The sequence below is a fragment of the Pelodiscus sinensis genome, chromosome 1, assembly GCF_052426305.1.
Source record: "Pelodiscus sinensis isolate ZL-2025 chromosome 1, ASM5242630v1, whole genome shotgun sequence".
Taxonomy (NCBI): Eukaryota; Metazoa; Chordata; order Testudines; family Trionychidae; genus Pelodiscus; species Pelodiscus sinensis.
Window position 1 is genome coordinate 57,154,869 of NC_143052.1, and position 27,440 is coordinate 57,182,308.

General features: G+C 40.0%; 1 protein-coding gene across 1 annotated transcript; it reads right to left on the reverse strand.

The window, feature by feature from the left end:
* Positions 1-1,065: 1,065 nt before the first annotated feature.
* On the reverse strand, positions 1,066-27,440 carry DBX2 (developing brain homeobox 2). Its single transcript, XM_075930383.2, has 4 exons — positions 26,393-27,440; positions 10,380-10,475; positions 4,870-5,057; positions 1,066-1,774 (listed from the first exon to the last, which is right to left on the reverse strand). Exons 1-4 carry the CDS (start codon positions 26,709-26,711, stop codon positions 1,445-1,447), a joined length of 933 nt encoding a protein of 310 aa, XP_075786498.1. The 5' UTR covers positions 26,712-27,440; the 3' UTR covers positions 1,066-1,444.

Here is a 27,440-nt window from a genome sequence, read left to right on the forward strand (position 1 = left end):
CAATTCTGCTCAACAAATACATTCATAAAAATATACATTAAGAAAAATATTCTTCTCTTTTGGAGCTAGAAAGCTTCTCAACTGAACAATAACTGATTCTTAAATCCTATAGAGTGATTTTCTTAGAGTGGATGAAGCAAGCAAATAATTTCATGTAAAGCAATTTTAATACTACTATTACTACTATTTCAGGTTACTTATGCACATCAAATACATCAAATAGAAATAGACGCATGCCCACTAGAACCAGCTTAGATACAGAATATTAATGGTCAAGTACTTTTTTTTTTTTTTTTTTTTTAAACAGAGCAAGAGTGGCAGTTTGCACAATTAGGGTACATCTGCACAGCAACATTATTTTAAAATAACAGTCTACAGAGCAAGCAGTTATAATGTCAAAATACTGTCAAGCTGGAGGACTTCTTACTTCGACTTTTGTAATCCTCATTGTATGAGGAGTAAGGGAAGTTGGAGGAAGAGTGCTCTATTTCGAAATAAGTGCTGTGCAGATGTTCTCAATTTTGAAATAAGCTATTTCAGAATAAGATACGCAATTGATGTAGCTCAATTTAAGTAGCTTATTTCGAGTTAAGCCCTGCTGTGTAGATACACCATTATAGTATTGCTGCCGATTCCATGTGGACTCTACTTTTCCCTTGTGCTATCACCAATTTTTAAAGCAAAACATGATATGAGAGACTTGGACACTGTGACAGAGACTACTAAAGCAAAGGACGTTGTGTTTTTCATCTTCAAGAGAAAATAATTGACTCAGTAAGTTGCATTTCCTAGCATTTCCGAGTTTGTGTCCAAATTAAAGTGATATAAAACACAGGGGTTTTTTTGTGTTCAATTTTTTCATTAGGATAACTCATCTGGGTATTTGTGACATCAAATAGCCAATCGGATACTGACATAAATTGAGGAAAGCTGGAGAAATACCACTACAAATCCTTGATATTTTCAATATGACCCCATTGTGAGCATCATACACTATAACCAACTACAAAAAAAACTTACAAGTTTTCTCTAGAGTTTTTCTTCTACTCTGGGGGGGGGGGGGGGGGGGGGGGGAGGAACTTAATGAGTCTGACTACAATAAGAAAAAAAGTATGGTATCAATGTGCTTTAATGAATATGTGTATACAGCACAGTATGCAAATCGAAGCAAAATGTCAGTTTCATAGTCTTCGTTTCCTTTTACTTACCATTCCTTCCTAATTTACTTTTATGTTCCATATAAGACCAGAAAAAACATGAGAATAAATTGAATATTAAAGAATATTTCTTGCAGCATTAATTGTTTGTCATTGTAATGGTGTTAGATTTTAGTAACTGATGAGGTATAAACTAGTTAGCTTTTCAATGTTGAACGCTGTTAGTTTTAAAAGACCAACCATTTAAAGTCTGTTATTGGATCAATTTGCAGAACTCCATCATTCCTTTATACTGATGATGCAACTGTCTTGTCTCCATCGTCATGTTCAGGATACAAATACAATGTGCCCTGAAATGAATCTGCTCTTTGAGGTGGCTGCACACTATTTCTATTATTCAGTCTTTCTGAAGGTTCTGGAGAACTCTCCCTCCATCTTGGACTTGCCTGCTGTTGAGACATTTCCCACACAGAAGGGCATGGGGAGCTAAAATTCAGAGTGGCTCTTGAGAGGTAGTTCTCTTGAAGACCCTCTTCTTGGAGGCACCTGTTTGAAAGCACTTCTTTTTCTTTGGAGTTACGCCATTTCATCCTTCGGTTCTGAAACCAAATTTTCACCTGTTGCCAAGTTAATAGGAGATTGTTGTTGTTTTCTTAAAATAATTTTTACCTGAATACCTTTTTTCTTTAAATCCCTTCAATTTGAAACTCCCCTCTCTGGGCTTGACTTAAGTCAAGTTCAGCATAGTTCCATGGAAATCAGCAAAGCTATGCCAACTAACACCAGCTGAGAATCCAGCCTATCAGTCCAAACATTCTCCTCCCCTTACCAGCAGAGACAAGGTGAGGATTCAGCTCAGCAGACTTGTCAAGTGGTAGCCAAGGAGATAACAGCTTACTACAGCGTTATCTCCTTAAGCCCACAAGAATTCCTAGTGTAAATAAAGGCTCTTACTTCCCACAACAATGTAAATCCTTTCATTTACAAGACATCAGCATAGCTAGAGGAGCAATGGCTCTTACACCCACAAAAGAAGCTGAGCATGGCTAGCTGCAGTAATGAAGCGATTGACATGGGTCTACTAGCCCAAAGGCAGAGTGGTGACATTGTCTGGATGATTGAAGGCTCCAGGGATCTCCTAGGATTCACCTGGCTCTCATGCAGTTTTTGGAATGAAATCCTCTTCCCTGTCCTTATGTGGTAAAATCTCATCTCCAAAGACTACAGTCGATTTGTAGTTTGACACTAGTCTCTCCTGTCTTTTATATAGGAAAAGTCAAAAGAAAGTAGAAAGGAAATGCTTGCAATATACAGAATGAGAATATGCACTGCAAAGATTTTAGAAAGCTCACTGCAGTGTGATTGTACATTGTCAGCAAGAAAAGAACGTTTGTCCATTGGAAATTACTATTCTGCTTTAGCTAGTAGATTGGAAAGGGTCTCAGTCTGTGCATTCTCCATTGTTTATGGTTGAAGTGTTCAAGTTAAAAATTACAATAATGTACAGCGCTCCACCAGCACTTCCATCCTTTGCAGCCCACCAATTAGGTGACTATGGGAAGATAGGAAATGTGTTGGGAATGTTACTCTTCTTATTCCCTTTCTGTCATTCTCCCATTCTTGCAGCTTCCCCTCTCCCTGCCCATTACTTCCATGTAATGAATGAAAGTGTGCCAATCACAGGTGTTCTCTTCCTGTCCCCATCTTTTGTTTGTCTCTTTTAGACTGAAAGCCCTCCAGGGCAGATGCTATCACTTTAACTATATTTGTACAGAGATCAAAGCCCTGGGATCCCAAACCTGACAGGCATCATAATCTTACTACATGAGTATGGTATATACAACTATACAGATATTAAACAGTGGGACAAATCCTGAACTCCTATACTGAGCCAGATCATACTCTCATATGGAAAAACCCATTGAAAGTGGCCAAATAAGAGAGGTGGGAACTTCCAGTAAGGTCACCTCATGGAATTTCCATTCTTAATGCTTCTCTCAACCCCATATGTCTCCCTCTGCCTAGAGCCAGGATCAGCTCTATAGGGAAGGTTGCTGCTTCCACTGTCCCATCTCCCTTGATGGCATGAGTCCAGTAAAGTTGCATTGCTATCAGCATACTTTCCCGGTGGCTACTCAGTAACAGGTGAAAAAACAGAGAAAGGTAAAAGAGCTCTGAGTGTGGATTTCTATGCTGACATTGTGGGAGAAAAATCAAACAACTCCAATTGTGTTAAAGAGGGGAAACTGGAGGAAATCAAAACTCTCTAAAAGAAAACTGCTGTAAGAGTTAAAAGTTTTCCAGGTCTCTCTCTCTCTAATCAAGACCCTTACAATGCCTCCTATCTCAACTTCATGGAGACTCCTAGTCTGTCACAATTTGCCTTGTAGACTCCTCACTGAGGTTATCATGTGCCTTTGTACTGTAAAACTTACTTCTAGCACTTCTGGTGTGAATAGAAACATCTCAGAATACTTCTGCTGAGACTTTGATATGTTAAAGAAAACAAATCAACAACTAAACTGTCTGAACATACTGTATAAAGGATCCCTGAAACTGTCTCTTAGGGCTGCTGCTGCTCTCACTCTAGTAGCTGTCAGCCTGCCTGCATGCATAATAAAGTTTTCCTTCTAGATTTCTCTCTTGCCTCACTGCTTTGACCTCCAGCCTCGGACCTTTCTGGGGACTCTTTACCCCAGGGGAGTGAGATTTCCCCAACAACATCTAAAAGCAAAGCAGAAGACAGTGCCCTCCCACCAATCCCTGCAGAGTTTTGTGCATGCAGAGTGAGGTTCCCTCTAAGCTGCGTGGCAGCATGGCCACGCAGCTGCTTAACGAGCCTGCCGAAGGGCTCAAAGTTGCCACACATGCAGCTGCCTGGCTGGGAGAGGGGCACATCTCCCTTAGCTACAGCAGCAGCTCCCTGCTGGGGACAGAGCAGCGAGTTTCTCCCAGCTGACAGGGGCTCTCTCTCAGCCAGGCAGCTCCATGCATGGCAGCCCTGCGCCTTTGGGCAGCACACAAGGGCACCATTTCAAGCATATGAGGGGGCAGCAGCTGTGTAATTAGGGACACGACTAGCTTTTCATTCCATTCCCTAGAAGCTAAGAGAGTGAGGGGAAATGAGCAAAGGTGCTTGCATTCCATGCATACCTCTCACACCTGGCAAGCACTTTCCCCTCACTCCCTGAGCATCCGGAGAACAGGATGAAAAGCTAGCCACCCTCCCGGAGTGCATGGCTGCTGCCCCAATTATGTGCTGGAAATGGCACCTTTGCTCATTAAGCAGTTGTGCTGCTGTGCAGCTTAGAGTGAACCTTAATGCAGAGCCAAAAAGTGTCCATGAGTTAGGAGAATGGGGATAGAGGCTGTTAGCGTTCAGAAGTGATTTTTCTCTATCTTTGCATGGAAATGGAGATATCAACTTTTGAATGCAGATCACTATAGGATTGGATTCTCTTTTATACATTCTTTAAAATGGTCATTGACTTTAATGAGACTTTGTTGAAGTGAAGACTATAGGACTGGCCCTGGGCTGTTAATACCCCCCTTCAGCAAAGATATTTGGAAAGTTTTTGTTTCAAAGACAGAACTATGAAATATTGTTATGATTATTAATTACTTGTCTGATAGTAGCACCTAGGAGCCCTAAATCATGTACCGGAACCCCATTTTGCTAAGTGCTGTACAGTGTCCGCACATCCCGCCATACCTGTGACTCTTTCAGACCCAGGTTATTTGCGAGTTTCTTTCTGTCTGTTTTGCTGATATATTTTTGTTTCTGAAACATCTTCTCCAAAGCTCTTCTCTGGTCTTCAGAAAAGACAGCTCTTCTTAAAATTCCTCTCCGGGCTTTAGAGTTGGAGTCCTGGGTCAACAGTGGCAGAATGCTTTCCTCTCCTAGAGGAAATGGAAGATAGTATGATACTAAGTATAACATATATCAGAGGAATATGAAGCATTATACTTTACCCTATCTATACTTCTATCTGACCTCTATCTCACTTTTGAGTTGTTGGTGTTACAAATGTGTCAGAATTATTCTGTCATGTTCAAGACACATTAGATTCTACACAGGATGCAGAGATATAGCTCTCATCAACTTCAGGTTAATGCTGGGATCTAGATGTGTTATAGATGGCCAAGATTCTACTTTTTGGAGTGGGGAAAAAGCATAAATGCATGAGTCTATGTAGATGGTTGAGTATAAATCTCTTTTTACTGTGAAATCCAGATATGGTCAGAGAGAAACATCTATACTTTTCCTTACAAAATATGATTAGGGTCAGCAAATTGCAGTGAGTTTTTCATGGGTACTCATTGTGCCCCTTCCCTGTATAAAATGCATAATGAGGTAAGAATGGTTTACATAATCATTTCAAATAATCTAAGTAAGCCATACTACGTATATATAGTGTAATGACAGGGCTTTCATGGTAAACTTTTCCTTAGAAAATTATTTGCCATTCACATCTTGACTATTCTGGAAAGGCTTTTTGGAGTACTCAAAGGATTAGAAATAAGACTAAATGGAATACATTTAACAGCTGTCAGCAAACCCTGTCTGGCTGTTTATTCTAGGCTCAGTCACACCACTTTGGTCTGTGCTCTGAAGGTACCTACTGCTCGTTCATTGGAACACTCACATCATCCTTTCATCAGCCCGAGAGAAAGAATAATAAAGCTCAGAGCTGTATCAATTTTTCCTTCCCCCCACATCTCCAAAGATCCATTTTTACATGGGAATCCATAAAGCAGCTGCTGGCCAGGAGTGCTCTGGCAGTGCACCGAACTCCAAAGAGCAGGGCTCGGGGAAGGTTTCAGAGGCCTGCACTGATCCCAAATGTTACATGTGGTTTCTGGGCAAGGGCAAGCATACTCCATAACCACTATATGACACTGTACCCTCATATTTTTATGGAAATGTATTTTAAATATGAATATGCATAACTCAAATATGCTTTATGCAAAATGGGGCAAGTAACCTATCACTCAAGAGATTGTAACCCCTGAATATGTATATACTTTTGTGTGCATATATCATTTGTGCATGTGAAGTTAGAAATATAAAGTGTAAACCCATTTATTCATCTAGGCTGCTACTAAAAGTCATTAATGGTACTTACAGAACTTAATGGCCTAATGCTCAAGACAAGGATTTGTGAATAAGCTTGTTTTTCCTGCAAGCCTAAACTATGGTTGGTCCTAGAAAGACATGTGACCATGCCATCGGTGCTGGAATTCATCAAAATAATTTCAAGATTTAACATTTTTCCAACAACAAAAATTTGACAAAACAATCAATGAAATTGTATCCCTTCTTCTGACAATTTTTATAATGTCAGCAGTTAAAAAAAAATATCATAAAATTTTTCACAAAAAAGTTCTTATTGAAATATTAATCAAATTCTGTTGCAGCTTTCACTAATCAACAATTGTGAATATACTAATCTTTAACTTTTACATATTATACTTACATGCTGCTCATGTCCTTAACGCAAATAAGTTTTGTTTTTCTTTATTTACATCATTATCCTGGTGTGGGATTGGGAATGAAGGATTCAGTATGCAGGCTGCCCTGGGGAGGGGGGGGGGACAACCCTAGCCCTCTATCACTGCAGCAGTTTGGGGCCATGAGAAACATTTGTCCATAGCCACTGCAACGACAGAGGACACAGCTGGGGGAGAGGTGCATGTTGCCAGGCTGGGGGGGCAGGCGGGGGAGACAGACAAATTCATAAACAGACAAACTCTCTAAAATATATAGTAGATAGCTGTCCCTTTCCCTTGTTGGTCCAATGGGGTATAGCTGTCCTGATCCCCTGTGGTCATTCTGCAGTATAATTGTCCCTCCTACCAGACCCCTCCCTTTCCATTTTATGAGAAAACTGGATTCCACATATATCCCATTATCCTAGCATAACCAAACCTTGACCTTGCTTTAAGTTATGATGAAGCAGCAGCTGCATACCAAATTTGGAGGTCCTAGTTCTTACCATTTAGGAGTTCTTGAATGGACAGACTCACAGATGGGTGGACAAACAGATGCACATTTCTAAAATATATAGTAAGATGTGTGTGTCATAGGCAGATACACTCACACCTATATGTCCCCATTGTATATATATCACAATTTATTAGATATTTCTGCGATATACATCTGAGCGGTTTTAAAATTAAATATTAGTATGTATAAAGTTACAGCTTGATACAGTTACATTTCAACTTTAAAACTGATATTTCAGACACAGACATCAGAATTTACCGGATACTTTTGTTATGTTTATGTACGTAATGGGACATAGTAGGATTCTGTTCAGACTCAAATATGCTGACTATGGCACACAAATCCCAGCTATTCATGGAAAATTTCTACACAGTGCATACATAACCAACACCAGGCAGATTTGAACCTGGGATCTCTGGAGCTGAGTACAGGAGCCTCTACTCTCTGAGCTAAAAGCCAGCTGGCTCCCAGCCCATGCTGTAGAGGTCTCTTGGTCTTAACTGTTGCTGTGGGCTAGGTGCCACTGCATGGTAACCACACTAGGTGTGTGGGTTACACATAGAACTATCTAAAATCCCATTCTGCTGTTTGGAGCTTCTTGGAGGCAAGAACCTCATGTACATCAACATGTGGCCTCTCATATATTACATCTTCCTGATCAAGGATGACGTTCATTGCCTCCCCCTTTTCCTTCTCTGGTAAGGGTAAGCAGCAGGGAAATACAGCCTTAAAGCTGTGGTCACCTCATACGTGGCTACAGTACGAGGGAAAGAGTTAAGTCTAAACTGCAGTTCCTGACCAGTCCTTAAAGCCTTCAATGAAACAGGTGGAAGGGAAATCTCCTATCATCCCTACAATTGCTACATGTGAAGAAGAAAATGTTTTAGTCAATAAGGCTGGTCCACACCTCACCTCCCTTGCTCAGCTCCAAAACAGAATTATCAGCTAAGGACAGGTTATCAGATTATGTGACCCCTTTATCAGTCTCTCAGCAAGGAAGTAAAATTGTAGTCACTTACCTGTCTGCTGGGCATGGCATTTAAATGCTTGAACTCAGTGTTATAGTGGCAGTTTCTTAGGTAAGTGACTGTTTTAATATCAATATTAGAATTATATAGCAGGGAATAGCCCACCCAATTTGGGAAGAAATCTCTCTGACTCTGTAAGCCACAGTAGTGGGTGTAGTCTAAATGCCTAGCTAAACAAAAACTAACAGTGAACGTAACCAGAGAAAAGCACTAGTGAAAAGTGGAGCCAGCCACTTTTAGATTTTAAAGCTAACATTTTTAGGGAGATGAACATTCAGATAAGAAGGTGGTCTAGAAATTTTGTTTTTAATTGTTCTATATTAAACAATATAAACATGCAAAAACTGTATCCATAAAAACCAACCCTATGATCTTGTGGATGGAGTGAATACGCTAACCGTACAAATGAAACCCACCAAATGTACACTGTCTATTTTTCTGATACTAGGGGGCATGAGCTCACCCACACAGCACAACAGTTATGTCAAAATGAATTAAGCGAAGCAAGTCTGCAGTCTGTCCTGCTGAACACACACTGAAAGGTTTAATACCATGTTGACATAAATGCTAATATGGTACCAAATGTTTAGCATGGGGTTTTTTGTTTGTTTTTTTTTTAAAGTCTTTCCTTCGTAGGCTAGTATATGGTGATAAATGTCTTCTTAATCTGTGGAACAATCTTAATTTGCCTTCATGGCAGAGACCACCTTGAAGGAGTGAGTAAAAGCTTTAGTCATGGTTTCCATTTTTTCATGTGAATTCAATACATTCTAGTTAAATGGACAATTAATAGGTCACTTCCAAAATAGTAGTGTATCAGTCCTGGTTAATAAACAATCCCCACAGTTGATAATGGGCCCTATGTATTCAGCAAGTCCCTGTATACACTCAGCTCATCCACTAAATCCCTTTTCAGGTAGACAGGGTTATATGGGAAGATGAGCTAGAATGAGTCTATAAAAGTCAGTTTCATTCACTGCTTTATTTTTCAGTCAAGTGCTTTAAATGCTGTCCAGAAATTCTCTTGGAATGTGAGACAGGAGAAAAGACTGGAACATAGAGCATTGCTTTATGACCATACAAAAGGGCAACTGACCCTTGCCCAGGCCTTTTCAATATGAAATGGTTCCTAAAGTTCATCTGCACAGTGAAAAATTGTGGTGAGGTCGCGTGTGGATGCGTAAAGTGAAAGTGGTGATTGGTCATGGTGCTGTCAGCCATTGTGATCTAGCCTGGGCCATGTAAAATGCTCTGTGGGAAAGTGTCAACTCCCTAAAGAGGTGCTCAGAAACTTGCAGCTCATTAAACTGCCAGCATTTGCTGCCTCACTTGTCAGGAATCATTGGACTTAGCAACTGCCCTTCAGAAACATTCATAAAACACATGCACATAGTCAGCAGTGGTTTGAATTTTACTGTGATAAAAATATATGGTCCAGAATGCATTAATTGCAATTTCTATTTGGATTGACATACCATGCTGTATTTTATAATCAATTCTGAGGAACTAAGACATGTATGTTCAGCTTTTCTTCCTGAGTCATGAACATCCAAACTCTTTAATAATCTCATAATATGATACACAATAAACCTCAAAAATGAAGGTTAAATTTGGACTCTGATTAAGTGGAAATACATAACTAAGCTTCCATCCCAAATGTATAAATACAAGGACCAAATCATCTTCCGGTTATAACATTATAATCTAAAACAAAATTAAATGGATAGAAGTGTTTGTGTGCTATGATCAGAATAGTTGGGTTTTGAGGATTTTTTTTAAATAAAGGTAATATTTCCTGAATCATAATTTATGCCAAGCAGACATTAATATGCAGTGTCCATTTTATGATCTTTCAGTTCTTTTCTTTTCCTGTTTGCAAATACATATTGATACAGTTTTTTAAAAGTGTTATTGACTCTGAAAGGATCTTTTCTAGAAAACTGAAAACAAGAAGTGTTCCTTGATTAGCTGCCTGCACATCCAAATGCCATTAGAAATTTCTCACAATTGCTCAGTGTACTTAAGTTTGATAAATCTTTGGAAACAGTCTGAATAGGATCGCTGTGATTTTACTGAGGAATTAGCTGCTACCATTGCATCACCAATTAGTTTTCCAGGACACATTAAGTCCTGCTGCTTTGGTTTACAGAATAACTCAAGCATTACTGATGAAGCATAAAAACTTACTTGGAAAAGCAGTGGGGGATACAGGGTGCTGACAGGACCCACCGCAGAATGCTGAGTAGAATGGTGAGGCTCGGAGAAAAAAATGTTTGGAAAGAACTGCAAATAAAGCATAGATCTAATTGATTATCTACCAAACATAAGTGATATTTACAAAAACCATTTTCAAAAAGTCAGCATCTTAAGTCCTGCCTCACAAACTCGGCTTCCCTTTTCTTAAACAGAGATTTTTAATAGAAAAAAAGATGATCAGCCAAGTAATCTTTAGGAAACTTTATCAAAGGTCGTTTTAATTAATGTATTGCTTAAATTATGACATAATGAACAACCACAGTACATTTATCACAAGACTGCAATCCCAAGGATTCAATATTTATTTGTTCTGGTGATATGCATCCTAAGTAATATATTTGAACACAATGGTCAAAATTCATAGCTAAGTGAAATTCGATCAAAAAGTTATTTTATTAAACTTTTCTACGTATTGGGGAAGTACACCTTTAAAAAACAGAACTGACAGGTTCTGCCTGGCAATGAGTATCTTATTTACAGGTCAGAGTTTTTTTTACTTTTACTCACATGGAGTAAGGAAATCAATAAAGTAGCTTTTATGAAAATGCCTATAAAATGGAATCTGGATAAACCAATTAAGTTCTATAGAATTATTCTAAAACTACAAAGCCTGATTCTGCCATTCTTCTGTTCAATAGTATCTCATACACAAATAATCCCATTTATTTATAAAGAACTCTCAGAGGAAGAGTCTATTAAATACAGCTAAGAGTTGCAGAACTGGGCTCAGAATTTGATATCACTATGGGTTTTTTAAGATTAGCCTACAGAATTTTGTGTTAATTTCTACAGAATGCAAAGAACACACACACACCACACCTACAAAAAAAAAATCACATCGGCTACATCTACATTACGAATTTTCTCAGCAAAAAATATGCTAATGATGCTAATGAAGGACTCATCTGCATGAGTCATGATATCATTTGCATATTTTCTGCCGATCCGTTTTTGCGTTAGGGTTTTTGCTCAAAAACAAGCAATGTGGACATTTTCTTTTTGCGCAAAACCCCCTTTTTCTGCAAGATCGGTAAACCTCCATTTTGGGGCATAAGGATCTTGTGGGAAAAGGGGCTTTTGCGCAAAAAGAAAACATCCACACTGCTTGTTTCTGCGTAAAAACGGATCCTCAAAAAATATACAAATGAGATCGTGACTCATGCAAATTAGTCCCTCATTAGCATATTTCTTGCAGAGAAAACTCTTAGAAAAGACGTAGCCATTCTGTAGTAAATTTTATAGGGCATTTCCATAAGTATCATTTTTTCTAAGCATACTCTTGATTATATTTATATTTTTGCCAGCAGCAATTAGCTTCATCTTTCCTTTTTTCTTCCATGATGAAGGCAAACATGTTTCAATTTAAAATAAATATACATATATATTTTCAACGTTTGATTTGTAATGTAACAACCACATCAGTTGCTTGGTTTATTTTATGAGGGTAAGCCTCTATTTTCTGTGTTGTAATCTGTCCAATTCTACAGTGTAACATCTGAATAAAAATATTTTGTAATAAACTGCTTATTTTTAAAAAAAAATCACGATATTCTTTTCTATAAGCCGTAAATAATCAGAATTAAAGATAGACAAATGTAAGTTTTTAATCAATCTCCCTCATTTATATGATTTTAAATTTTTCTTTTATATTGTTTTTAAAAATGAGCCCTCAAAATTAGGCTTGAATCCATATTCATACACGATCAAAGCAGCTTGATTTTCAAATGTGCTGTGCACTTCCCATTGTAATCAAATGTGATCTTTGAAACCTAACTTTAAGAACTCATTTGTTTACATCTTGGCCTTTACATTAAATTTATCTTACCTTAAAGACCCCTATTGTAAATTTATTCTCTTTTGATTATACAGAAACAAAGATGTTAATTGATTTGTAGCTGCAACTGTTCATCAGTACTTTGGAATACCAGGTGCAATACAACTCAATACAGGCAGTCCCCGGGTTACGTACAAGATAGGGACTGTAGGTTTGTTCTTGAGTTGAATTTGTATGTAAGTCGGAACTGGTACATATTGTATGGGAAACTCTAGCCAAACATTTCTCCAGAGCTCAGTTTTATTCTCCCACACCTCACTTCCCTCAGTCCTTTATTCTCAAGCTGAGGTGTCTGCTGAGAAAAACCACTCCGCATCTCCCTGTTCTGCTGGGGGGAGGGGAGCGCTAGCTTCGCGTCTCCCTGGTCTGCTGGGGGGAAGCAGCTAGTGCGGGGTTGCCTCACCCCGTTTGTAAGTAGGGATCCGATGTAAGTCGGATCCATGTAACCCGGGGACTTCCTGTACACTAACAAAACTGATCATAAGCTGGGCTTTGGGGGAACTTACAAACAGACAGGATCATCATTGGAGAAAGTTATAGTAAGCAGTTTAAAGGACATAAAAAATACAGAGCCAAAACTTGTCCAGCTTATTCATCCAAAGTGTCCCACTGGCATCACAACGACTTTAGGTACAGGGCATCAATAAAATTTCTGGAGCAAGTAAGATGGGCACATTTGGTAGCAATTTCAGAATCACAGAAAACTGAGATGGAAAATATCTATTGGATTATACTGTCAGTATAATTAAGGCTTGTCCCTTCCAGTGCACATGCTAAGGTTTTGCCCAGTGTAGCTTTCACAGTTGCAAGTGAGGGGATTCACTGCTTTCCTTGAGAGAATTACTACAGCCAAACAGGTCTTTCTATTACAGACTATTCCCTGTCAATCAGCCTAAATTATGTATTTCGGAATCACAGTCTGTTAGTCATCACTATATCCTATGTACCACACTTCCTCGATGTTTCAATCATTGAAATATCTAATCTGTGAGGTGTTAATCAGACCCTTCCTGCCTTTGGTCATCCTATATCAATTTAGGTTTTTTTTTATCTTTGCAAGTCATTTCCCTGTTGTCCTCTCATCTTTTTTGTTGCTCAGCATTGAATTTCCTCCAATTTCTTAAAATGTTCTTGATGACATTCTCTCTATGACCTTAAAACATGCATATTGCTGCAGAGAGATTTTAACTCCAGACTTCAAAGAGAAGCTTCAGAATTGTCATTCATGCTTAAATTTGACACTTTATGTATAGGTCTCAACAAAGATGCTAATTATCTCACCCATTACAAAGATAGCTTCCCCAATTATCACCCCTAATGTCATTACCTCACAGACACTAACCTTCCCCCCCCCCCACCCTCACTCTGTTCTAAAATTTGATTTGTCAATTTTATATGTGTTAATTTTTTTTTTATTGTATCACTTTGGTATAAATGGTCGTGCCAATTTTCTTCCACAAATTGATCTGAGGAAGTGGGTCTGGCCCACAAAAGCTCATCACCTAATAAACCATCTTGTTAGTCTTTAAAGTGCTACATAGTTTTGTCTTTTGTTTTAGCTAGACCAGACTAACACGGCTGCATCTCTATCACTTGAAATACTGTATTATACTCTAGTTACCTGGATATACCACAATTGACTATATCATCGCATCCAAAGGGGGGGATAGCATATTACAACGTATAGAGTTCTTTCCAGTCATTAAACCTTTATGCTTCTATGCATGACTTGTACCCATAAAAGGCCAGCTCCTGCTCCTATTAAAGTCACTATTAAAATTCCCATTTACTTTAATGAGAGCAGCATCAGAATCCAAAGCCTACAGCAAAATCTGGGATTCTGCCATAATGCAAAAAGCAAAGATCTTTAAGGGCCTGCTCTCATGTCCAGCAGAGTCAGTGGGAATCTTTCCTTTGATTTCAGTGGTCTTTTGATCAGACCCCCAAACGCTCTGCTGTATTTGTAACGCACCTAGAAATAAGATGCAGATGATATCTTTCCATTGATCTGTGAAACAAGTGGCTTCTGAGGCAGGAATTTTAGATTAATATATTCCAGACCTTATGGGATAAATAACAGACTTGAGTTTCTTAGATGTATAGCCAATGATCATTAAACATCTTTAATATCTTTCAGCTATACAAGGTATCTACATGCAAATTCTTAGAGACACTGGATCAGATTTTCAAAAGATGTATACCAGTGTAGTTTAGTGTTTCTCAAAGTGGCCCCTGAAACCACTTTGAGAAAGCTGCTAACTGGCAGCGCTGGTGTGTTTATTTACCGGCAGCATGACCATGGAGCCTTGCGGATCCCATTGACTCCAGTTTGCTGTTTGCAGACAAGGGGAGCTGCAGGAAGGATTTTATTTCCTCGTCATAAACAAAATGATAAACCAAATTCATTTTCAACCAAACATTTTAAAGTCCTTAAATAAGGCTGAAAGCAGCTACAAAGCTGGTTGGTTGCTAGGAAACCGGGGGGGGGGGGGCACACAGAGAAGGGGTTTGATAGCCAGAACTAAGCACATGGTAGCCATAAAGCTTCTTATGTATAGCCCCATTTGTGAATTAAATATATAAGCACTATACAGGTTTGGTCACATAAATCATGAAAATCAAAAGTCAGACTAAGCAATACATTTTACTGACCTGATTACAAAAGGAAGAGCTCAACAAATTATTTTATGTACTTTTTTCTTGAAAGTCACACTACCTGGTCCTAAAACTTAGAGGATTTAGTATATGAATTGATGATAGATTCTTGTTATACTGTATCAGGCTGGTTAATACAAAATATACTTAATAATACCTATTTATATTCAGCCTTATAAATCCAAAGCATTTTACAAATACTCAACAGTTAAGTTGAAATATACTGTACACATAACTGAACCTCAGAATTCAGCAAACTGCAATACTTAGCACTGAGACACTGACATCCTAAAATGCAATACTTAGCACTGAGACACTGACATCCTAAAATGCACTGAGATACTGACATCTGCAATACTGAGATACTGACATCCTAAAATGTTCTCCAAATTCGAAAACAAAATAGTTCTAAAGATGAAAATTCTGCCATGCTAGAAAGTCATGTCTATAACGCAGATAAAATCCCAAAGCACAGTCCTTTGTATAGTTAAGTTCTTAAGTACATCATGTGAAATGAGCTTAGACAGAATCATCATATTCTAAAGTGACTCGTTTTCAAGGGGCTTCAGGGAGGGGTATTTTTTTTTAACTGAGCAGTTTTAAACATACTAGGAAGTATTCTAGGCCCCATTTGTACAATTTACTGTGTTGCATCTATGTGGAGACCTATTACTTTCAACTGCAACACTGAGGCTCTCCTTTCTGCAGGAGTAAAGACTAAGACAAACTTATTTGAAAACATACTTTTCCAAAATATTAGACCTGAATGAATAATGTGTCTGACAAATTTAGCCTCTTTTACTACCCATGGAGTAAATACTAAAAACAATTGTGATTTCCTCATATTTATTCATTCTTCAGAATAATAAAAACTCATTTTCAGAAAACAAAATTTAACTCTATAGAATAATCATAAAAGTTATCTGCAAATATCCAATATCCAGGGGGACTGATTAATTATGACTAGCCAAACAAGTCACATGGTGTTTCTGTTCAGAGACTGGAAAAATGTTTAAATGTAAGACCATGACTGCATATATACTATGGTCATCAGCAGGGATCGTTACCAAGACTTTTAAAAACAAAATCACAAGGTTTTCCCTCTTGACCTAAATGTGATCTTCCTATCTGAGAGACAGTAACAGATTGAAGAGTTGCTGAGCTCTGCCACCAGAGGGAAGCACAATCACATGCTCTTGGCTAATGTATTGTGCAAGCTCTTCTGATGCATCTATTATTGCAAGTTTACAGTTGGGTTCTGTAATACAGGCAGTCCCCGCACTTACGAACGGGGCCCTCTCCCTGGTCTCCAGCAGACCAGGGAGAGGAAGCAAAGCGGCGGAACACGCGGGCAGCGGGCAGCCCAGACGCGTCTGGGCTGTCCGCTGCCCGCGTGCTCCGGGGCTTTGCTCTGCTTTGCTCCCCCTGGGGGACGGGGAGCAAAGCAGAGCAAAGCCGCAGAGCACGCAGGCAGCGGACAGCCCAGACGCGTCTGGGCTGCCCGCTGCCCGTGTGTTCCGCCGCTTTGCTCCCCGTGCCCTTGGTCTGTAGACCAGGGGGACGGGGAGCAAAGCAGAGCAAAGCCGCGGAGCCCGAGGGCAGCAGGACAGCCACGGCGCATCTGGGCTGCCCGCTGCCCCCGTGCTCCGCGGCTTTGCTCCGGGCGGCTGTGGTACAGCAGCTGGGGCGCTGCCGGTTGGTCCCGTAGCGCCGCTCTGGGCGCTACGGGCCCAACCCGGCAGCACCCCAGCTGCTCTGCCCCAGGCGTCCCGATTCAGCCACTGCTGGTCAGTTTCAGCAGCAGCTGAATCAGGACGCCTGGGGCAGAGCAGCTTGGGTGCTGCTGGGTTGGTCCAGCGGCGGCGCTACTGGACCAACCCAGCAGCACCCCAGCTGCTCTGCCCCAGGCGTCCCCAAGTCAGCCGCTGCTGAAACTGACCAGTGGCTGACTACAGGAAGATGCCTGGGGTTCTTAAGTTGAATCTGTATGTAAGTCAGAACTGGCGTCCAGATTCAGCCACTGTTGAAACTGATCAGTTTCAGCAGCGGCTGAATCTGGACGCCAGTTCCGACTTACATACAGATTCAACTTAAGAACAAACCTACAGTCCCTATCTTGTACGTAACCCGGGGACTGCCTGTATTCACATATACCTTTTCTTTCCGAGAACATTCATGCCAATAAAACCTGATGTTCAGAAGCAAACACAAAAGCAGTGCATGCATGGAAGAAGCAGATCTGTTTAAAATGTAAGCAAATACTCATTCATTCAAAGTATGTTGCAATTATTTAAAAAAATGTATTTAAAAATCCTGCATAGAAAGTGGACAGAAAATTATAACGTTTTCATTTTTATGTTATTAGTTTTCAATTGGACTTTCAAAAATTAGCCAGACACTCTAAAAAAAGATTAGTCATGGGATTGAAATGTGCAAGTAGTAAGATGATCTTTTCCCTTCAATCACAAAAATCAGGCAGGTGATAAAGTCACATCTAAGGTCAGATGACAACACTGAGGCACTTTCATTTTTGTAAAATTGTCATCTTAGGAGCTCATGCAGAATTAGGCACATGCCTCTATATAACCTTATCATGAAGACCATCTACATCTTGAAGCTTGTGATGAAAGCATACCATATGAGCACACTTTGGATAATGGTATAGCTGGCATGAATGTCACATTTGGGAACTAGAAGCAATCTGACACTCTGCAAACCTTAACACCACATGTACACTGCAAAACAATGGTAGAGTATACAGACTCATTGGTTTTGTAGCACGGGTTTAGTCAAACAGCCTCAGCAAATTCTGATGATGCCTATAAAACTAACACTTCTAACACAGTAGGGACCAATCATGTCCATTAGTTAGCTGTATTGGAGCGTGGGCAGAAGCCTCAAAGAACAGAAAACCTCCAGCTCAAGAAACAGAACAGCAGTGGCAATGATCTGTGAAGACTATTTCCACCTATTGGCTGAAATTACGGTTGCCAATAGTCCATTATAAAGGATGGCCCTTATTTATTCAGCTCTGTTCAACAAGATTGGGAATTGCTGAGTGTTGCAAAAAGGAGCAAGAAATACCACTGGTGAAAATAGGTGAGTATGGCTCAGTACTATTATTGATTATCTTAAAGATGAAGGGTGGGGCAGTAGTGCTTAGAAAACAGTCCCTTATTTTTTTTAAATGAAAAGGTGGCAACCGTAGAAGTATCTTTCCATTCCTTTTTTACACATCGATCCTGCCCTGGTTGTGGGTTTTTTTTTTTAAAGCTGCCTACTTGTGGCTATGCCAGGGAATCTTTGCTGCAGATCTATTGTCTTATTGTGATGCTAGATTTCTCAGTGAGAATTTTCCTCCTGCCTACTACCCACCCACACTCTCTCTCATACACACACAGAGGCACACATGTATAACATCAAAAGAATATCCTTCATTGTATCACTATTAATGACGTCATAATAGGCAAGACAACAGAATTCAGCCATAAATGGATTGACATTTTTCTTGTATTCTACATGAAATGTCTTTGTTTAGAAATTATTCCCTGAACCCAAGTGAAATTGGGGTTATGCTGTACAATTGATTAGAGAACTTGCCTTTTGCTATAGCAGACCTGATTTAAAATTGTGCCATGGGCTACAAGTAAAGGATTTTCATCATGTGCAAATGAAATTCTAGTCCTGGGCCTCTCTTGGTCAAAAAACTTCCCAATTAAGATTAAGATGTTAAAAATAAAAAAAATTGGGTTATTTTTATTTGCCTTCTGTTTTTAAGCCTTTAAGGTTTACTTTTGCAAGCTTTTCAGTACAAACACAAGGACTAGTATTTTATATTTGTTAAAATTAAAACAGAGATACTTATCGTGACTCCAGGAACTAGGCTTTAAGAAAGACACCAAATATCACAAGACTCATATTGTATAATAGCCTAGTTTGATAATATACAGAAACTGGCATCCTGCTGACAGGAGAGCTGTGGGAATAAGGACTGCAAGATCAGGCCCCTATGCTATTTAAAACTCACTCTCCTACCCTAAGAAATAAGTGTCTGAAGATCTGATCCTAGAATCTGACCCACATACTGCAAAAGCAGCAAGAAAAGGTCCTGTATCATACAAAAATTAATGTTACCTAATATCTAATTCCCACAAAATCCTGTGTCTCCCGAGAGGATCATGGGTACAGTACTGTGAAAATCCCTAATTCTTAAGACAAGGAGTCCGAATTACCCTAGAGAGAATTTGATAGTTAAAAGCACTTGATTATTTTCTTTCTTTAATTTCGAAGAAACCTACAGTGTTCCAGGTCACTTTAAGACATATTCTGGTTGTCAGCCCATTTGGAAGAAATAAGAAATAATGTCTTTTAGTATAAATCATAAAAAGGGATATGGCTGGAAAACAATGTAATTTTAGTAAAACATTTACCAATTTCTAGATTTTAGTAGTGATATACACATTTGCCACAAGTTTCCTATATGGCCTTGGCAAGTCAGTTTCTGAGCCTCAGTCCTCCATCCATGAAAAGATGGTGCTGGCAGTCCCCTACCTTACAAATGACTTGTGAAAATAACTGCATTGAAGACAGTGAGGTATTCTGCTACTGTGGTAATAGAATTTTGTAAGTACTTTAGCTAGATTTGTGTTAGTATCTGATTTACTATATACTTGTTATAGTCTCGCATATATTTTACTGTTGGCAAAAATCCAATGGGTTCAGTATCCCAGCAAAGCTGGTAGTGCAAGTATGCCCACTGTTTTATTTATTTATTTCCTTTCAATATATATCAGCTGTGCCTATCAGTTACTCTAGGCACATTAAAAAATATAAAAGCACAAAACTCAATTTTGTTTACATTTACCAGGGCTGGCCTTACCATGAGGTGAACTGAGGCGGCCGCCTCAGGTGCCAGACACTGGGGGGGGGGAGGCGCCACTAGGACCCTGAGTGTAGAAAATTGTGTCTGCTGCTGGTTGAGTGAGGGGACATGGGGACATCATTTGAGTTCCCTGCTTCGGGTGCCAAAATGTTGTGGGGCGGCCCTGACATTTACCCTAATGAAAATGCATTGGTACCAATATATTTGCAGCCATTTTGCACTATGTAGACTACTTGAGCAATACACAGCTTTCCAAGGACTGATTTTTCAGAACTGTTGAGCAATTGCAATGTTCAAGGAAATCAATATGAGCTGTGGTCATTTGGACCTTCTGGAAAACCTGCCAAGAAGCCTCCTGAAAGCCTTCCCAACACCAAAACAAATTACAACCCATCAGCCCCTAATGTACCTCTCTGACTCTAAAAAACGCTTGGGAAAAAAATGAGTATTGCTGTACAGTATAAAGATAACCATGCCCATGCTTTGATGAACCAGTGACAGAAACAAATTCCAGAGCCAAAGAACATCTGCTCTTACCAGTCCCCTCCCATTTAAAGTAGACCCGTTAGTTTGGTCAGCAGAACCAAAATCTTAAACTTCAGCCCCTTAGAAATGGATAGTGCATAGCTATGATGAGACTCTCATGACTCCAGGAACTGGAGCTCCATTGGGTAAAACACTGCATAGTAAGCATGCCACTAGGTTCTACATCATCTGTAATTTGTAATGATTAAATGGTATAGCTCAGTGTTTCTTAAACTGTGTTCTGTGGCAGTCAGAGTTATGCCGCGGAGAAAAACAGAGTTCAAAATGGTCGCCCTTTAAGGGACAGGCGACCTTTTTTTATTTGGCTCAATAAACCCCCGCCTCTCTCTCTCTTCTCCCACCCCCACTCAACAAAAAATCCTTAGTGTTCCTCATAAAAAAAAAATTACTGCCTGGTGTTCCTCCATCTTAAAAAATTTAAGAAACACTGGTATAGCCCCACGTAACGTGCATTGAAGAAATTCATTGTTTAAAATGATGGCATGATTTTTCATAGCCTTGCACTTTGTGCTGTGTAGGGTATGTCTACACTGCGGGTTAATGTCAAGGTAAGATACACAACTTCATCTATGTTAATTGCGTAGCTGAAGTCAAAGTACCTTAACTCAACTTTTAGCAATGTTCACACAGCAGAAAGTCAAAGGAAAAACACTCTTCTTTCAACTTCCTGTATTCCTCATGAAGGACGGTTACAGAAGTCGGAGTAAGAAGCCTGTTATTTTGAAATCATTTTGAAATCATGGGCTTGCTGTGTAGATGTGCACTTTGTTATTTCAGCATAACATAATTTATTTTGAAATAAGCATACACTGTAGACATAGCCTCAGACTTCAGAGTGAAAAGTGGATGTCAATTTTAAACACATTAGAAAGGCAGAATTTTACACAGTTGTAAATGACTACAGTGGAGCATCAGAATCAAGCCCACACTATACAAAATAGGACACGTTTTATCTTCAATTACATCGAAACGTAAGTATTGTATTATTAGATCAGACTAATGGTTTATCTAGCCCAGCATCCTGACACCCTATAGCCAGAACCTGATGTTTCGGAGAAGGTATAAGAAACCCAGCAGTAGATGGCTATAGGATAACCTGCCTCCAGGCAACCTTCCCACATTAACTCCCAGTAGTTAGGCTGGCTTATGCTCTGTGGCATTCTTCAAAAACTCCATTTTATTATTTTAACACTTTATTATTATCACTTGCTGTGATAACTCAAGGTACTCTTGTTATTAATATAAAGTGTCTAATTCTTTTAAAAATCCTACTAATAAAAGGTAATGAGTTCCATAGGCTAATTAAGCGTGTAATTCCAGAGTTAGTGGCCATGGACATTTAAGCATCAGATTCAACAGGTAAACCATTTTTCTTTACTAGCTGTGGTGCAAGAGATCCTCAGTTGGTGTAACTGAGAGTTAAGGTTCAAACAGAAACCAGGATTTGGGATCTCACATGCTGTGAGGTTTTATAAATCAAGCCAATTTGTTCATTTGTTTTCAGTTTTTTACAGAAGTTGTGGATACTTGTTAATTTCAGAACTATAGCAAAGGTTCAATTTATTCATCATTTCAGTTTCTAGATAGTACATTCCTTGCTCCACTAATACTTAGTCCGATTAACCTCACTGGACATTTTGGACACACAAGCAACACAGGATGAATGCAATATTTATGATACATTTCAGTTCCCCTTACTTGAAAAGTGTGCTTTTTCTTTTAAAAGACAACTGAATGCTAAGAAATTCTGCTACAGTAACTAGGTCAACAAGTCATAAGAGCTCAATTTGCTTTGTCATGATCATTCTTTTTAGTTAAGACTTGGGCCAAGATTTTCATCAGGACCAACTGGTTTTGAGTTCTGAACTTGAGATAACTGAGAAGGGGTTGATATTCAAAAGGTGGGTGGCTTGCCCAGCACTTTCTGAAAATCAAGCCCTTGTAAGTGGGCTTGAATTGCATATCCAAAAACTAAGGCATCTAAATTCAGTGGTTGAAAATTTTGGCCTATGAGAATTATGCTGCTGGAATATATACCACCTCTGTGCACATTTACTATATGAAGAAAATTCTTATAAACAAACATTGTGACATTATCCAAGCTTATAGCTTTAAAATGGAAAAAAGTAAGTATCCTTACATACCACATTAGAATCAGTGATCAATAAGAGTATACAGTATAAATCTTCTAATCAAAACACCTTTATTTTACTTCAATCCTATAGTTCTTATTGTGACAAAACTCTTGTCCTTTTTATTGCTGCACCAACAAGAAAAAAAATGTACCTTTACTCATAAATATAGCCCTGAATCATTATGAGTTCCATTGGGATTACCCAATGAGACAAGATTCATTGCCTGAATATAGGCTGTAGAATCCAGCAGTAAATCGAAAACTGGCCTTCACGATTACTAAAGTTCAGGACACCTCTTACAAGGTAACAGCTTCTACGTTTATACTGGTGTAATGGAGATCAGAATATCTCATTATAATATTTTATTGGCTTTTTAAAAACTTTATTGGGAATTTTGCTTGAGTAAATAAAGAAGGATTGAACCCAGCATTCCTTGTTTCAACTATAAGAGACTGATCCTTCAACCCAAGATTCCTACTGAAGTCAGTGAAAACTTTGAGCTCAAGAGGTACCCAGATTAGTTCCACTGGCATTTGGGGCATGTCTACACTACAGAGAAGATCGAAGCTGCCGCTGTCGATCTTGCAGGTTTGAATGAGCAGGTCTAGTGAAGACACGCTAATTTGAACTGACCAGAGTGCCCCTCTCAATGCTAGTAGTCCTGCTTACACAAGAAGTATGGGAAGTCAAAGGGAAAATGTTCTCCCTTCGACTTCCTGCAGCATGGACAGTGCCAAAAGTCAAGGTAAGGTATTTTGACTTCAGCTACACAATTAACATAGCTGAAGTTGTGTATCTTAATTCTTATTCCATAGTGTAGACTTACTCTTGGAGCGCTTCACCCTGCCACCTTTTAATCATCTGAGTATCCAGAACTCATGTGCATAGTCTTAATGGCCTGCTAAACAGAGCAAGGACTAATCATGCAAATATTTTCAAGACTGGGCACTAAGTAACTTTCACTTAGTTTCTAATATAGTAACTTAGAAATAGTGATGAGATATTTGAGGAATTAACCTTTTTCATTAGCATTTTTTAAATAAATTCATTTTAACATAACATTTGCACAACATCAGGTGAAATGTGCTTCCTTTCCTCAATGGCTTTAAACTGGGTTGGTATAAAGTAAGGGGAGAAACAAGTTAATAGTTTTTAATTTGAAACATACACTTACCTGGCCCTATCCTGCTCATTTTTCATTCAAGTCAATAGAACTACAAGTAGGAGCTACTTGCAGGATTTAATTTAAAATAAAATTTAAAATTATTTTGGAGAATGTAAAAAGAATATACCAGATTTTTATTTTCAATACATACCTTTTGCAGTTATAATTTAAGATTGTACTCCAAATAATATTTTACTTTGATTTTAAATACATATTTCTTTATTTAAATATACTCCAAACCTCTGAAAATATTATATTATATTGGTCTACAAGTAGAAATGTTCTAGTGGGAATTTTAATAGATTTACACATAAATTATTATTCATTGTAATGGTTTTCTAACCCATTTTGAACACTTCTGTAACGACACAACATATACATGTATTTCTCAAATCTATTTTTAATTTTTTAAAACAATATGTACATGAAAAGTAACATACTAAAGAAACAATTTATCTGGGAAAGCTTTGTATTGTTTAAACTTGCAGTGTAGTTAAACCTAGGCATACATAAAAAACCATGACTGCCTCATACTACAGAAAAACTTTGCATGGTTCAGATTGCCGCCAAGCCATTTTACCAATTTAAGTGACAAATCTTTCAGAATATCTATTGTCTAATAAACCATAAACTAGAAGCTTTTATTTTACCTTGAAGAGACTATATTTAACGTAGTTTGCAACAAAGTTTTTGAGGTGAATTTTGACACTAATATTTTGTCAGATTCAATAAAGTTAATTGTGCCTCAATTCAATTACTTTTTTGCTACAAAAGGCCCAATCTTACATCCTTTGTTGAATCTATTGAGGTCCATAGGATTTTGGGGGTGGCCAAGGACATTAGTACTCAGACTTATCATTACTTAAGAATCTGTGGTCTTTCTTGTATTTCCTAGACTCAGAAAGTCTATCCTGTGTGTTTGTTCCTGGTTAACACTCTGAGATCATTTCAGATTGCAATCATTTAGCAGCTCTGAAAAGATCTAGGAGTATAGAAGATTTAAAGTCCTCATTATAATGTCAGGAATTGTTAGCTAAATATTTTGCCGTGGTTATTACTCCACAGGCATGTAGGACAGTAACCTTGTTTTAATCAGATGTTCTATGAGGAAATGGGTAAAATATGACAGATTAATGTTTAGTAGTCATTCTGTACTACTCTCTCTAACAAGGACCACAACAGACTTTATTTCATAAACCTTCCATTCAGAACTGATTTAAAGAACATTCTACAGAGAAAAATTTTCCTTAAGAAAATTAAAGCCCTTTGTAGTAGTATATTATGTCATATAACAGCATAATCAACCTTTTAATTTGGACACAAGGTTCTATTTTTAATCTGATTGCTGGTAGACAGTGCTGCAATGAAATCAAAATCCAAATTCCCATTGAGATTTCAGTGGGAGCAGAAGGAGCCCAATGAAAGGCTCTCAGTTTTCATAGCATCAATCCTAATTTCCCCAGAGGTATCTGAAAACACTAAAATGTTAATAAAAGAAAAAAAAGTTAAAATCATCTAATTGGTATAGCCACTCTGATTCCAAGATAGCAGTTTTTTTGAGGAAAGAAAAACTGTACTTGAATATCTCTCACCCCCTCTATATAAACTAGATAGATAGTAAGGTAATTTGGGGACAGAACCTACAATTACTTTTACTCAGTCAATAGAACTCTATATAAGGAATACTATTTATGTCAATATTACTAAGAGGAGGCAGGGGGAAATTTACTACAATCAATTATTGATTTTCCAAATATTGGTGCAAACGTTAATTTTTAAATGAGAGCACATTTGTTTGAGCTGTATAACTATTTACCAATACTCTGCACCTAGCCCACCTCACTCCACCAACACTTCTCTCAAGGAATAGTCTTGCAGCACTTTAGAAACTAACAAATTTGTGGATAGTATCATGAGCATTGGTGGGCACAATACATTTCTTCAAATGAATGGAGTTAAGGAGTCCAAGTTCCAAATAAATAGCAGAGAAAGAGTGGGGATGGGGGAGGGGGAGTTAGAAGAGAAGGAAAAAAGGAAATAATTGTAGAGTGTCCATGCTAAATGAACCTGATAGAGTGGATACTAAGAGCACTTAGATTGGGTACTAAGAGTGTGTAAGTGCTCTTAGTACACACTCTATCAGCTTCATTTAGGATATACATTGACACTTTTTTTCCCACTTTTTCTCCCTTTCTCCTCTCCCCTTCCATCCTCTCTCTTTCTCTGCTATTTATTGAGAACCTGGACTCCTTAACTCCATTCATCTGAAGAAGTGGGCTGTGCCCACAAAAACTGATGAGACTATCTCCATGGGGTTTGTTTAGTCTCTAAGGTGCTGCAAGACTATTCCTTATTTTTTTTCAGGTTTTTCAGTTACAGACTAACAGGGCTACCCCCTCGGAGCCCTCTCTCAAGGTGTTTGCCACACAAGTAAATAACCAGCCCTCAACATTAGCGGTGTCCATGGAGGACAGGTCTGGGCAATTACGCAGCTGGACACAACTGAGCGAATCATCACAATTAAAGCCAAGCTTATTCCTGGGCAGGGAGGGCGAGGACTGCGGGCCCAGGGGAGCGCTGCTGGGGCACGGCAGGGTCAGGCTTTCCCGCCCCGGGAGGGAACGGAGCCTAGCGGTGTCTCTCACCGGCAGGGGTCCCGGCCCAGCGAGCTGCCGCGCCGCGGGGGGCTCTACCTGGCGGCTGTCGGGGCGAGGGGCGCGCGCTCACCTGTGGCTGCAGGAGGGAAGATGCCGCCGGCTCTGTCCGGAGCCCGCGCTGTCAGCCCGCTGCTGGCCGCGCCGAAGGGGGGGAGCCGGGGACAAGCCCAGCGGGCCGGGCCGGGGCCCCCCGCGGGGCTGGCAGCCTGCGCCGCCGGGCACAGCGTGAGCGGGCCGGGGAGGGGCCGGGCGGGGCTCGGCGGCGCCCCCGCCCGCAGCAAGTTCTCGATGAGGAAACTTTTGCCCAGGTTGCCGGAGCCCGGCGGCGCCGGCAGGTCGAGCAGCGCCGAGGAGCCCGCGACGCCCCAGCCCAGGGCGCTGGGCAGCATCGCGGGGCCGCGCCTCGCCCGGGGCCCGATCCGGCGGCCCCGGCTCCTGCGCTGGGGAGCCGGGGTCAGAGGCAGGCGGCCGCTGTGCGGGGCCGCGGCGCAGGGACGGGAAGGTGTGTCCGCGCGCGGCCGCAGGAGGGACCCGCAATAAAGGGCTGCGGGGGTCCAGCCCCTGACCGGCCTTCGCGCGGGGCGGGAGCGGGGCCCCTGGCACTAGCACGCAGGCCGAGCCCACCCCCGGCAGAGCCCTCCGCGCCGCCCTGCTGGGGCTTCCCTCAGCGCCGAGCTCAGCCCGCCCCTGGGAGTGGCAGCTGCGATCCCGGGCCCGTGGCAAAGTCAAAGCAACAAGCTGGCGGGGAAGCGGGTTCAGACCCCTTATGGAGCAAAGGCTGGAGGAGCTCCAGGTCATGCTTGCCCTAGAGCACTGGCAGGCTTGCTCCTACAAGAGCACGGCAGTGGGAGGGCGGGGTCACTGTTATCAAGACCAAAGTAGATTAATCACGTCCCGTGCTCCCGTTTTAAAACCAGAACCAAGCCCTCGCCCCGTTCAGTCCAAAGGATTTCCAACAGAGCTACTGCGCTTTAGCTGAGACCATTGGGCCACTGCTGCTTGCATGGTTATGGACAGATATCTCTGTTACTAGTTTAGAAATTGACGCTCGATAAAGAACAATGAAGCAAGCTCATTTATTTCTCAAGATGTCACAAGCTAAGGTATAGTTCTACGTT